A 13,697-nucleotide genomic window follows, 5' to 3' on the forward strand; every position below is an offset into this window, starting at 1 on the left:
TCATAGTTATTCTCTTTTTTCCATCTTTATTAAATTGGGTATTTCTTATTTACATTTCAAATGTTATTCCCTTTCCCGGTTTCCAGGCCAACATACCCGTAATCCCTCCCCTTGCCCTTCTATATGGGTGTTCCCCTCCCCATCCTCTTCCCATTACCACCCTCCCCCCAACAATCACGTTCACTGGGGGTTCAGTCTTGGCTGGACTAAGGGCTTCCCCTTCCACTGCTGCCCTTACTAGGCTATTCATTGCTACCTATGCAGTTGGAGCACAGGGTCAGTCCATGTATAGTCTTTGGGTAGTGGCTTAGTCCCTGGAAGCTCTGGTTGGTTGGCATTGTTGTTCATATGGGGTCTAAAGCCCCTTCAGCTCTTTCAGTCCTTTCTCTGATTCCTTCAACGGGGGTCCCGTTCTCAGTTCAGTGGTTTGCTGCTGGCATTCGCCTATATATTTGCTGTATTCTGGCTGTTCTCTCAGGAGAGATCTACATCCGGTTCCTGTCAGCCTGCACTTCTTTGCTTCATACATCTTGTCTCCTTTGGTGGCTGTATATGTATGGGCCACATGTGGGGCAGGCTCTGAATGGGCGTTTCTTCTGCCTCTGTTCTAAACTTTTCCCTATCCTCTCCTAAGGGTATTCTTATTCCCCTTTTAAAGAAGGAGTGAAGCATCCTTAGTTTGGTCATCTTTCTTGAGTTTCATGTGTTCTATGCATCTAACGTAAATCATGCATTTGTGCTAATATCCACTTATCAATGAGTGCATACCATGTGTGTTTTTCTGTGATTGGGTTACTTCACTCAGGATGATATTTTCCAGTTCCATTCATTTGCCTATGAATTTCATAAAGTCATTGTTTTTGATAGCTGAGTAATACTCCATTGTGTAGATGTACCACATTTTCTGTATTCATTCCTCTGTTGAAGGGCATCTAGGTTCTTTCCAGCTTCTGGCTATTATAAATAAGGCTGCAATGAACACAGTGGAGCATGTGTCTTTGTTATATGTTGGAGCATCTTTTGGGTATATGCCCAAGAGATGTATAGCTGGGTCCTCAGGTAGTTCAATGTCCAATTTTCTGAGGAACCTCCAGACTGATTTCCAGAATGGTTGTACCAGTCTGCAATCCCACCAACAATGGAGGAGTGTTCTTCTTTCTCCACATCCTCACCAGCATCTGCTATCGCTGGAGTTTTTGATCTTAGCCATTCTGACTGGTGTGAGGTGGAATCTCAAGGTTGTTTGGATTTGCATTTCCCTTATGACTAAAGATGTTGTACATTTCTTTAGATGCTTCTCAGTCATTCGACATTCCTCAGCTGTGAATTCTTTGTTTAGCTCTGAACCCATTTTTCATAGGGTTATTTGTCTCCCTGTAGTCTAACTTCATGAGTTCTTTGTATATTTTGGATATAAGCCCTCTATCAGCTGTAGGATTGGTAAAGATTTTTTCCCAATCTGTTGGTTGCCATTTTGTCCTAACAACAATGTCCTTTGCATTACAGAAACTTTGTAGTTTTATGAGATCCCATTTGACCTGTATGTTGTGGGCCAGTAGCTTTTTCCGTTTTACATTATCTTTGCTAGTTGTGTTGATAATTTCTATGGAATCTTCTGCTCCTGAGGTTCTCTCTTCTATCTCTTGCATTCTGTTGGTGATGCTTGTATCTATGGCTTTGTCTCTTCCTTTGGTTTTCTATATCCAGGGTTGTCTCCCTTTGTGCTTTCTTTATTATTTCTATTTCTGTTTTCAATTCCTTCACCTGTTTGATTGTGTTTTCCTGTAATTCTTTCAGGGATTTTTGTGTTTCCTCTCTAAGGGCTTCAACCTGTTTACTTGTGTTTTCCTGCATTTCTCTAAGGGAGTTCTTTATGTCTTTCTTAAAGTCCTCCATCATCATGACCAAATTGATTTTAAATCTAGACCTTGCTTTTCTGGTGTGTTTGGATATTCTGTGTTTGCTTTGGTGTGAGAATTGGGCTCTGATGATGCCATGTAGTCTTGGTTTCTGTTGCTTGGGTTCCTGCACTTGCCTCTTGCTATCAGGTTGTCTCTGGTGTTACCTTGTTCTGCTATTTCTGACAGTGGCTTGACCGTCCTATAGGTCTGTGTTTCAGGAGTGCTCTAGACCTGTTTTCTTTCACCCAGTTATGGGAACAGAGTGTTCTGCTTTCAGGCGTGTAGTAATTCCTGAAACTGACTTTCAGCTGTTCCCGTGGCGTGTGTCCTGAGTTCACCAGGCAGGTCACTTGGAGCAGAAAAGTGGGTCTTACCTCTGGACTCAATCCTGAAGTCATTCCTCAGGGCTGGGTTTCAGCTCTCTGTGAGGTCAGCAGCCACAAGGGCCTGCCCCTACTTCTGGGTCCCTGTGCACAGGGGACCCTGATAGTGCTAGTTGTTTTCCTCTAGTGTCAGAAATGTGGGCAGAGAGTGCCCCTATCTTCCTGTTCCCAGAGGCCCTATACAGTTTACTCTGGGACTAGGGATGTGGGCAAAGGTGGACAGAAGTGGCGGTCTCTCCTGCCCTGCAGTCTCAGGATTGCCCACATGTCTGAGTGATAAGCTCTCTCTTCCACAGGGTTTGGGAGCAGGGAGCTGTGGGCTGGGATCAGTGAGGTTTGGGCGCCAGCTAGAAACCAGAAGTATCTGGTCCAGAGGAATTTTGCCTTTGTGTGTCCTGAGTTCACCCATGCAGGTCACTTGGAGCAGAAAAGTTGGTCTTACCGCTGGTCTCAAGCCTGAAGTTGCTTCTCAGGGCTGGGTTTCAGCTCTTTGTGAGGTCAGCAACCAGAATGGCCTGCCCCTCCTTCTCCTGGATCCCTGTGCACAGGGGACCCAGATGATGCTAGGCATTTTCCTCTAGAGTCAGAAATGTGGGCAGAGAGTAGTCTCCTCTGGTTTCCCAGGCGTGTCTGCCCCTCTGAAGGTCTAGCTCTCCCTCCCACGGGATTTGGGTGCAGGGAGCTGTTTGACTGGGTCCGGGCGCAGTCTGGACTGCAGGGCTCCTGCAGACTGTCCCTATCTTCCTGTTCCCAGAGGCCCTTTACAGTTTCCTCTTGGGCCAGGGATGTAGGCAAAGGTGGGCAGAAGTGGCGGTCTCTCCTGCCCTGCAGTCTCAGGATTGCCCACATGTCTGGACAATGAGCTCTCTCTCCCATGGGGTTTGGGAGCAGGGAACTGTGTGCCAGGATCCAGTCATAGTTATTCTTGATTGTCAACTTGATGGATTTTAGAATCATGGTGGAAAGAAACCTTTGGCATGTCCATGGGTGATACACTCCATGGGCTGAGGTCTTGGGCTATGGAAGAAGGAGCTAGGAGAGTGGGGCATGCAGACGTTCATCTTTCTCTGCCTCCTGACCGTGGGCACATGTGACCAGTCACCCCCTGCCCTGCTGTCATGTCTTCCCTGCCATGACGGTCAGTAACCTTAGAACGATGTCGGAACAAAGCTTCCTTCCTTACATTGCTTACACCAAACATTTCAGCACAGTGATGAGGCCAATGATGAAAACAGAACTCTTATCACATTGTGGTTCTGACTGCCTTTCTCTGGCACTTGATGTTGAGCATCTTTTCATGTGTTCATTAGCCATTTGCATATTTTCTTTGGCAAAATGTCTGTGCAGAATCGCTGCCTGTTCTTGAGCTGGGTTGTCCTTTTATTATTGAATTACAAGAGATGTTATATATTTTGGATATAAATCCTTTGTAAGATCCATGTTTTATTTTAAATTTTCCCCCTGTTTTCAGGATTTTTAAAGTTTTCTTGATGGTGTTCATTGTAGCACAAAAGTGTTTATTGTTTTTAACATAAATGTTCAATTTTCCTTTCTTTTTTGTTTAAATTATTTGGGGCCATATTAGCCATTGTTGCATAAGTGTAGGCCATAAGACCATAATATGCACTTATGTTTCTTTATAAGATTTTCACAGTTTAAGATCTAGATTTAGGTTTAGGTAAGATTTAGTACTTTGTCCCATTTTAGTTTATTTGTATATTTGATGTGGGTAATTTTTCTTTCTATGATTGCCTTCCAGTCTTGTGCTTACTATTTTTCCTTCATAAGATTTTTGCTGATTATTTTTTAATTTCACACCATAAACCCCAAGCAAACTCTCCTCCAAGTCTTCCCAGGTCCACCTCCAACCCTTGAGACTCACCTCCCCCCCAAATAAGAAGAAGAGGATGGAGAAGAGGTGGAAGAGAAGGAGGAGGAGGAGGAGAGAAAAGAAAAACAATTTGACTTTGCATCACTCATATGCTCTCTCACTGGAGCATGGTCAAAACTCCCAGTGGCCAGCTGCATAAAGAAAACTGAGTCCTTCGCCATCTTCTTTCACTCCTGTCACTACCAACATGTGTCTGGTTCCACCTTTTTCATGCTCACTCACTACTCTATTCCCCTACTTTCCCACCTCTCCACTGAATATTTGTTCATCATAGTGGCATCATGTGTCACACATATACTTGCCAGAGGGATATTGCATGCAGGTATTCATTGCAATGAACTGTTGGCCTGGTTCAAGGTTTCTGGTTTCTGAAGCACCGTAAATACTGGACCATCGCTGAGACTCATTTCAAATTGCCTGCTGTTGCCAGGGTCATGGTGATCCTGCAGCTCTGGTTCTCCAGGACCAGCTCCTTCACATGTTCCAGCAGTTCACAGATGGGGTAGATGTTGGAGTGAACTCACTTAAAGCACTGAATCTGGGTGTAGATGCAGCCATTATGGTCCAGCCTGGCTTCCACTGTGCCACCCCACCTCCGTGCTTTCTTTGAAGACAGGGATTTTTCCCTCACATGTTTCAGAATCTTCTTTGTGCTGTATTTCCATCATTTCCACATCTTATTGTCCAAGGAGGGCAAGAAAACCAGATTTCTGAAAAATTCAAAGACTTCTTCAAAGTTACATGCCTAAGGCAGATGCCACTAAGGTCTATGTCATCTACCTGACCCCATGCTTAGTGATTCCCTCCCATATAAGTCTTGAGACCATAGAATTGATTTTCTGGTAAGATACTGTATTCTATTGACAGGAATCTGGATCAATAAAGATAAAGGTGAGCTAAAAATGTCTTCCAGGATCAATGATCACAAACTATATCCAAAGAATTCAGCGTCTAATGCAATATGCTATGTGAAGACTAAGGTCAGGAAAGAGACTGCAGTGTTGTGTACAGGTCAGAACCCTGGACAGCTCAGAGAGTCGCAAGAACTCCTTTTCTTCCTAACTTAAAACTGCAATTATGGAAGCCCTGGATGACTGGTTAATGGACTTTATAGGACTAATCTCAGACAAAGGGATTCTCATAGTTTTTTTTTTTCATATGGACCCAGGAGAGGCTGCTCCTGGGTCCCCCATCTTCCAAGAGAGTAGATTATTTTTTAAATTATAGGGCCTCATTGTCAGACCTCACAAGCACATTAAGAAATTTCGTACCACTGGAGCTTTGGGGACGTAGGCTAGCCCAAAGAGGAATTTCTTCCTTTCTCTTCTTTCCATCCAAATTTAGCCTGTAGACACATCTAACCCAGAGACTGAAATGACCTAGCAGGAGCCTGAGAACACAGTGCCAGTTGGTGAACATATTGCTATAAGGCTCAGAGGTGGGCTGTATTTATAATTCCATATGCTTCATAATAATTATAGAATATATTCAATTTAATGACTGCTATCAAAGAGCACATAGGACCATACCAAAATCTGTGAATTTTATGTGCTAGAAGCGTCAATGAATAGTTAGTTGTCTGTTCTGCTGGTTACCTCTGGGGGTTTTTTTTGTTGTTTTTGGTTTTGGGTTTTTTTTTTTTTTTTTTTTTTTGTCAACTTGACACAAGCTAAAGTTACTTGAAAGAAGGGAACTTCAGCTGAGAAAATGCCTTCATCAGACTGGCCTATATAGACAAGTCTATGGGGCATTTTCTTCATTACTGATTGATGTGGTTGGGCCCAGCCCACTGTGGGCAGTGTTACACCTTAGCAAGTGAACCTGGACTGTAAAAGAAAACAAGCTGAGTGAGCCACAAGAAGCAAGCCAGCCTCGTGTTCCTCCATGGCCTCTACTTCAGTTCCTGCCTCCAAGTTCTTGCCTTGGGTCCTCACCTTGACTTTCCTTCATGATGGAGTGTAGCTCTAAGATGAGATAAAGCCTTTCTCCTGGCTTGCTTTTGGTCACTGTGTTCACTACAGTAATCGAGGATAAGCATCTGTCTTGGAGCTGCCCTATTCGGTTACAGATATAAGTCAGTGACAGCCTTCTCAAAGCCTTAGATTCTAACACTATCTACAATGACAGCAGCCTGTTACAGATTATTTGTAACGTAGACCTCTTAGGACAGCTATGAAGGCCACACAAGATAATTCATAGGGATGCTCAAATTTAGGTACTAGCTCTGAGTCCAGGCATGTGCTTGTGCTTCAGAGTCTCATTTCGAAACCAGAATAATGTGTTCTCCACAGGACTGTTGTGAGGGCTGAGTGAGGTAATAAGACAAAGCCCACAGCCTGTCTGAGCATTTAGCAAATATTACTAATGTTACATAATATATCAGCGCAATGCCTCACACACAGTCTACGTACTTGATTGATAGCTCTAAATCATCCTAAGTGTAAAATAATCACTATCTCATCACAATTACTTTAATCAGTATTCAATATTGCCTTGTGAGGGTAGCACAGTAGATAAAAGTCTTGCCACACAAGCACGAGGACCCGAGTCTGGATCTCCAGAACCCGTGTAAAGCCAGATGTGGCAGCATGCATCTGGAACCCCAGAAACCCTAGAGAAAAATGGGAAGACAGGAGAGTCTCTGGAGGCTCACAGGCTGTGTAGGCATTGCTCACACTGGCGGATGACAAAGAAATCCTGTCTCAAAAAGGGTGGAAGGTGAGAACTTATGTCTAAGTGATCCTTCGACCTTCATATACGTGGTGTAGCATATAGATACCCACACTCACACAGATGAATGCACACTCACAAATACACACATCACACACACACACACACACACACACACACACACACACACACACACACTGAATTATTGGTTTACCTAAAGCTGAATTGGCAATTCCAACCACTCCTGCAAGGCATTTTCATTGAGTTGCAGAAAGTTGAGCTGCTGAGAGCTAAATCATCTGAGAAGTAAACGCAGCTGAGCATGACACATAAGGATGAATGGCTGTAAGGTTTCAAGAGAAACTCTGACATGAACAAAAATGCAAAATAATTGTAAGCTGAACAGATAAATATCAAACAAATCAATGCCCAGGAATCCACAGACAGTGAATCCCCTGAGTTGGCTACAAAGTGCTAAGAAAGTAGCATGGGGCAGGAGAAGCAGGCCCTGTTGTAAAGGGATTGCTATGAAAATAAGATTGGGAAGATTGCTACATGTTGGCTGCTATTTTGGCCTATTTGACCTATTTGTATTATCTGCTTTTCACACTGCCGACACAATACCAGTCAAGAAACAATTCCAGGAAGAAAGCGTTTGCTCCGGCTTAGAGTTGAAAAGGATCCATTCCATCGTGGTTTGGAATCATGAGGCTGGCTGGTCATGATGTATCTGCAGTCTGGAAACCAACAAAACAAGAAAGCTTGGTCAGGACATAAAATGTCACCCCAGTGACCCACATTCTCCATCGAAGTTCATCCTCCTAAAGATCTTACAACCTTTCAGAGAGCAGCATCACCAGCCGGAACTAAGTGTTCAAACACTTATGGGAGATACACCATGTACAATCTGGGGATTCAAACTACCATGTTGTCTTATAATTTGCATGCATATTACACAGAGGTGACTGGAATACAGCAGATGCTTAGCATATGAAAACTGAATTTATGAGAAGAGACTGACCCCTCCCCAAGAAGAAGATACTAAGCAGTCACATCAGAATCCTCAGCCTACCTCCTTTGAAGGATGCCCTGAGATAAAGTCAAGATTTCCTCAGGAACTTCTGAGTTTTGAGATATCCTTGGTCTTGGTTAGAACTATACTTTTTCCTATAAAATAAGTGGTTCTGATTCAGCTCTCTAACCTTACTTATCCTTGTTTCTTTATCAAATACGGCATCACTGATTGTGACTTATTCTTCTAATTCAGCCTCCTTTTACTTCTAAGTCTTCCTCACACTTCTCAGATACCTACATCACTTTCTGTCCATATTCTGGTCTCTCTCTCTCTCTCTCTCTCTCTCTCTCTCTCTCTCTCTCTCTCTCTCTCTCTCTCTCTCTCTCTCCTCCCTGTGTACATCACCATGAAACAGAAGCTCTTACACAATGGTGGTGTCTACAGTCTCTGAGATAAGTCTCACTGATCCATGTTATCAGTACAGGCATGCTGGGCACCACAAGACAATGTTACTCAGTATCTTAGTATCTCCCGTTGCTGTGGTTTAAAAATATACCTTGACAAAAACAATGTAAGAGAAAGGTTCTTCTGGCTGACAGTCTGAGGGTGTAGTCCACCATGCTGCTGCTCTGCTTCCTTTCTCTACTTTCAGAGTCCAGAATCCCAGCCATGGGATGAAGATGCCAGCAATGGCCAGGTCTGCTCATCTCAATTAATATAATCAAGATAACCTCCTCCTACAGACATGCACAGAGGACTATCTCCTCCTACAGACATGTGCAGAGGTCTACCTCCTACAGACATGCACAGAGGTCTACCTCCTCCTACAGACATGCACAGAGGTCTACCTCCTCCTACAGACATGCACAGAGGTCTACCTCCTCCTACAGACATGCACAGAGGTCTACCTCCTCCTACAGACATGCACAGAGGTCTACCTCCTCCTACAGACATGCACAGAGGACTACCTCCTAGATGAATCTAGGTTGTCATGCTGGTAATTAGCACTAACCATCTTCAGTCATGCCACTGTCACAAATTAGAAGCTGGAAGGTGCTGATAGCTGGATCTGAACAAGGAGAGGTGGGCACATTCCACCATGACACCCACAGAACTCAAGTCTTGGATGTCTTGGCTGTTCTAGCCATCTCAGATAAGCTTAGCTTAAATGCTAGATCCTGAACAGAGTCTATGATAGCTACAAGCCTTTCTAGAGGAGTAACGGTCAAATTTGAGGCAGACTACAAATTCTGAGAAATATAGTGGGAGCTATAGGATGTATGTTATCCTCAGTATGATTTTGTGAAAATGAATCTTTCTTGCCGTGGCTGGTTTTAAGGTTGATAATTGGTGATTCTCAGGCCAGTGAGGTGGGCACGTTTGCTGCAATCTGTACCCTCAGAGGGTAGCTCACACAGCATGCAGTGGCCATAGAGTTTCCCCCTTAGGAAAACATTGAGTAAAACAAGAAGAGAGAGAGAGAGAGAGAGAGAGAGAGAGAGAGAGAGAGAGAGAGAGAGAGAGAAGAGAAACAGAGAGAGAAAACAGAGAGAAACAGAGAGACAGAGACAGAGAGACAGACAGAGACATGGTTATATGTCACCTGCTCAAGTTGTTTGGGTTGTTGCAACTTTGTATGGTGACAGATTCAGGTAACTTCAAAACTAGTCCTATATTAGACTAGCTGCTCATGCTCAGCCATCTCCAGGGACCTCAAAATCAACCAAAGATTATTATTTTTCTTCTACTCCTTTCCTGTTGGGACCTCCACATGACAGAAATAAAGCCTCAACTTAGGAAGAAAATGGGATTTCTAACTCAGGCCACAGCAACTTTCCTACAGCACGGGCCTGGGGCCCAGCTGGATGGAACTGTTCAGTGGGGGATTGGGATTCATTTTATCTTCATACAGTTACGTTCCCTTCAGCGAGGCAACGGCCATTGGCTGTTCACAACATCCATCCCTCTGACTTAGCCCAGCTGAGAACCCCCCTCACACAGGGCGGAGTGACCATCTCATCTTAGCTCACCAGGAATCTGTCCAGCTTTAAAACAGAGTGCCAGAGAAATGCCCAATTACAGACCAGACAAGAAGTTGGTCACTCAGGGGAGATGACCTACAGAAAAAACAAACAAACAAATAAAAAACCACTTTTGTTATAAGAGGAAGAGGGTTAAAGGGGGCTCAAGAAGAGGGGAACACTGTTTTTATCCTGGCTCGACGCACTGATTGTGGACGAGGTTCCCATCCCATTGTGCAGATTATTTTTTTTAATCATTAACAATAACTTTTTTCTCTAGCAGGTCATTTTTCTACTGCTTCAGTGTTTTCCTCTCAGAAAACACAAGTTTTAGAACTGGATCACTTGACCCTTTCTCTTCTTGTCGCCTCCCAGTTCAAAATGCTTGCATCTCTTAATGGCCAGCATCCTCTGAGATCTGCAGTTGGGCTCAACACACTCAAGCCTGAGCACAATCTTCTTTGTGGTTTTGGCCTTCTTTCGAAAAATTGGCTTTGTCTGCCCGCCGTAGCCACTCTGCTTCCGGTCGTAGCGCCGCTTTCCTTTGGCATACAGGGAATCCTTGCCCTTCTTATACTGGGTCACTTTGTGAGGCTGGTGCTTGCCACATTTCTTACAGAAAGTCCTTCGGGTTTTAGGTACGTTGACCATCTTTGCAGCAGAAGTGTCTGCGATGAAAACGATCCCCGCCTCAACCGCACACGGCGAACAGGAAAGGGACGAACCGCAGATTATGTTTTAAGGTTAGGTCTATGTTATCGGCCTAAGCCATCACTTTGGTGTGTATCTTCATCATTGAGCTCAATCAGAGCCTAGTTTCTCTGCAGGACCGATACACTATCCAGGCCTTGGCCTGGCTCTTCTCTGTAGTCTTACACTTGTGACCGTTTGGCTTTAATTCCTGTGCTCGCCTTTGTTTGCTTCTGTGTGTCTTAATCTCATGTTTGCTCTGGTTTTCCGGGCTACCACTGCGCTGGGATCTAGCCTGAAGTTCTCTCCCTCTGGTCTTAAGTGCAGCCACCGGCAGCAGACATTTTGCCAGCTTCCCTGCTCACGCAGCCCACCACTGCCCCCACCTGTTCTCGGGTGGAATTCACTAGCTATTACTATTGGAGCAGAATGTGGGAGGGCTCACAGGAGTGAAGCAATTTCCTCAGATTTACAAAAGTAGTCAATTCTAAAACTGGATAGAACTCAAAACTTTGAACTCTTCCTACTAAACATGCTAATTCTATCTACCGTGGTGGGGGCATAGTAAACGTGCAACTGACAAGTTCTAAGGATTTCCCCCTCTTTCACTCTCTCCACCTATCTTTGTTATCAGCACCCAGGAAGATCAAGCACATACAAAGGTACTCATCAGGATTTTAAAAATGAATCTCTACTTCTAAAACATAAACCAAAATATTTATTGAATTTTTGCCTGCACATATGCATGTGTACCATCTGCGTGCCCCTTGAGATCAGAATCCCCTGAGATTGCAGTGGCTGACATCGTAAGGGCCCTGAGTCAAAGCTGATTTATGTTTATGTTAAGATAAGTTAACTGCAAATGCACTTTGATAAACCATGGTCTTTTTTTAAGTCAACTACCTCAAATAAAAATTAATTCATATGCACGTATTAAAAAAGAATTATTTCAGAACTGTAAAAGTTTCCTTTTAGCCAATATGATATTTTATGCAAATACATTATTTATATTGGCATGTATGGTATTTATTATAGAGATCTCGCTTCAGCCTCCAGAGTAGATTAATAGAAGCTGCATCATCATTATGTACTTTTTAAATTTCCAAATTTTAAATAAAATCTCTCAGTAATTTTTAAAAGTAATAAGGAGATCCAAAAGTTTGAGAACAGTTGTTATAATTAGAAATCCCTGCCACCCAATTAGACAAGATGGATGAAGCAAAGAAGTGCAGACCGACAGGAGCCGGATGTAGATCGCTCCTGAGAGACCCAGCCAGAATACAGCAAATACAGAGGCGAATGCCAGCAGCAAACCACTGAACTGAGAATAGGACCCTGTTGAAGGAATCAGAGAAAGAACTGAAGAGCTTGAAGGGGCTCGAGACCCCATATGGGCAACAATGCCAAGCAACCAGAGCTTCCAGGACTAAGCCACTACCTAAAGACTATACATGGACTGACCCTGGACTCTGACCTCATAGGTAGCAATGAATATCCTAGTAAGAGCACCAGTGGAAGGGGAAGCCCTGGGTCCTGCTAAGACTGAACCCCCAGTGAACTAGACTGTTGGGAGGAGGGCGGCAATGGGGGAGGGGTTGGGAGGAACACCCATAAAGAAGGGGAGGGGGGAGGGGATGTTTGCCTGGAAACTGGGAAAGGGAATAACACTCGAAATGTATATAAGAAATACTCAAGTTAATAAAAAAAAAAAAAAAGAAATCCATGCCAGGCATGATGGCATACGTCTTTGATCCTGGCACTCAGGAGACAGAGGCAGGTGGCTCTCTGTGAAGTCAAGCTCAACCTGATCTATATAGTTTATGAGTTCCAGGACAACCAGAGATACTTAGTGAGATCCTTCTCAAAAAAAAAAGTTCCCTCTATGTGGTACCAGGGGATAAAACTTAGGTCCTTCAGAATGCTAAGCAAGCACTTAGGAACATCCTGGTTAAATTCTAAATTAAAAACTAATGAATGTTGTTCTCTGTTCTATAGAGAAGAAAGCAAAATGATATCAGCGTCAACTTGAAAAATCAATAAACTCTTACTTTGAAGCAGGTTTTTACAGTTCACCCTTGAGTCTGACTTGAGACTTGAGCTTAGGGCCCAGACAGCATGAGCACTTATTACTTAAGCTAAGAGCAAGAGGTAATGGAAGGAAAATCTATGATTAAATCAAGCACCAATATTTTAAAAGTCTGCAAGGATGAGCTTTTCTTTCATTAACTGTACCACCCAGTCGGAAGATTCTTAATGACATGGAACATTCAAAATAGAGGCATTCAAAACGAAGGCTGCAGACAAATTACATAACCACTAGGGCTGAATTAAGAAACACCAAAAGTACTAAGAACTAAGGAAAGAACGTACCAGGGACCGTACCGTGGGGCTGTCATACACGCCTCCCGTCAGGAATGGCAGGAAAAACTAATAAGAGATAGGACGAAGGGCCTGGAGGTGCCACTCAGTCCTCAGGGCTGTTTTGACAATACCGTGCTGCTCTTCCTAGGTGAAGCTATTGCTAAGAAGAATGAGGCAGTGCCTGAGCTCAACACATCCCTGTGAGACGGGATTTCTGGTCATGAGCCGTCTTCTACTTGACCACAACTGTGATGCAGTGGGAGCCATTTGATTGGCAGACGCTGGGAGTTAGAGGAAGTCAATCTAGACTAATGTAGAAGAGAGTTCTAATCCCCTTTGCCTGTTTCATTAAGAACAGCACACATATCAAAGCACATATATTAGCTACAAATTCTTAGTGAAACTGGTGTTTGTGGAAAGAGAAACTGTGAAAGACGTGATTGGAGCCCAAATCACAACCCAGCAGTGGTCTGCTTTGTAGCCATGGACTCTGGTCTTCTAGAACTTCACTCCCTCTCTCTCTCTCCTAAATCCCATTGAGAGTCTAGTGTGGTAAACCTTGTCTGGGCTTACCTCTGGCTCAACTACATCGATCTAAGCCTCTCCTATGCAAGATCTTAGGTTGGTAGAAATCCAGATGGGCCCTTAATTAGTTATTTTTCTCATTGCCATGAAACACACCCGACAAATGAACTTAGAAAAGAAGCACTGGGGTAAGCTGGCTGGTCAAATCAGATCCACAGTCAAATGGGAAGCCCTCATCTC

At 43.7% G+C, this 13,697-nt stretch overlaps 1 protein-coding gene across 1 annotated transcript; it reads right to left on the reverse strand.

The window, feature by feature from the left end:
* Positions 1–10,136: 10,136 nt before the first annotated feature.
* LOC116905764 (60S ribosomal protein L36a-like) lies at positions 10,137–10,566 on the reverse strand. The gene has a single exon (XM_032908731.1). The coding sequence runs from the start codon at positions 10,530–10,532 to the stop codon at positions 10,212–10,214; it is 321 nt and encodes a 106-aa protein (XP_032764622.1). The 5' UTR covers positions 10,533–10,566; the 3' UTR covers positions 10,137–10,211.
* Between the last annotated feature and the right edge of the window lie 3,131 nt (positions 10,567–13,697).

This window comes from Rattus rattus, chromosome 7 (genome assembly GCF_011064425.1).
Source record: "Rattus rattus isolate New Zealand chromosome 7, Rrattus_CSIRO_v1, whole genome shotgun sequence".
NCBI classification, from domain to species: domain Eukaryota; kingdom Metazoa; phylum Chordata; class Mammalia; order Rodentia; family Muridae; genus Rattus; species Rattus rattus.

Excerpts from the sequence above, each read along its gene's own strand:
- LOC116905764 (XM_032908731.1), bottom strand. The coding sequence starts at position 10,532 with ATGGTCAACGTACCTAAAACCCGAAGGACTTTCTGTAAGAAATGTGGC.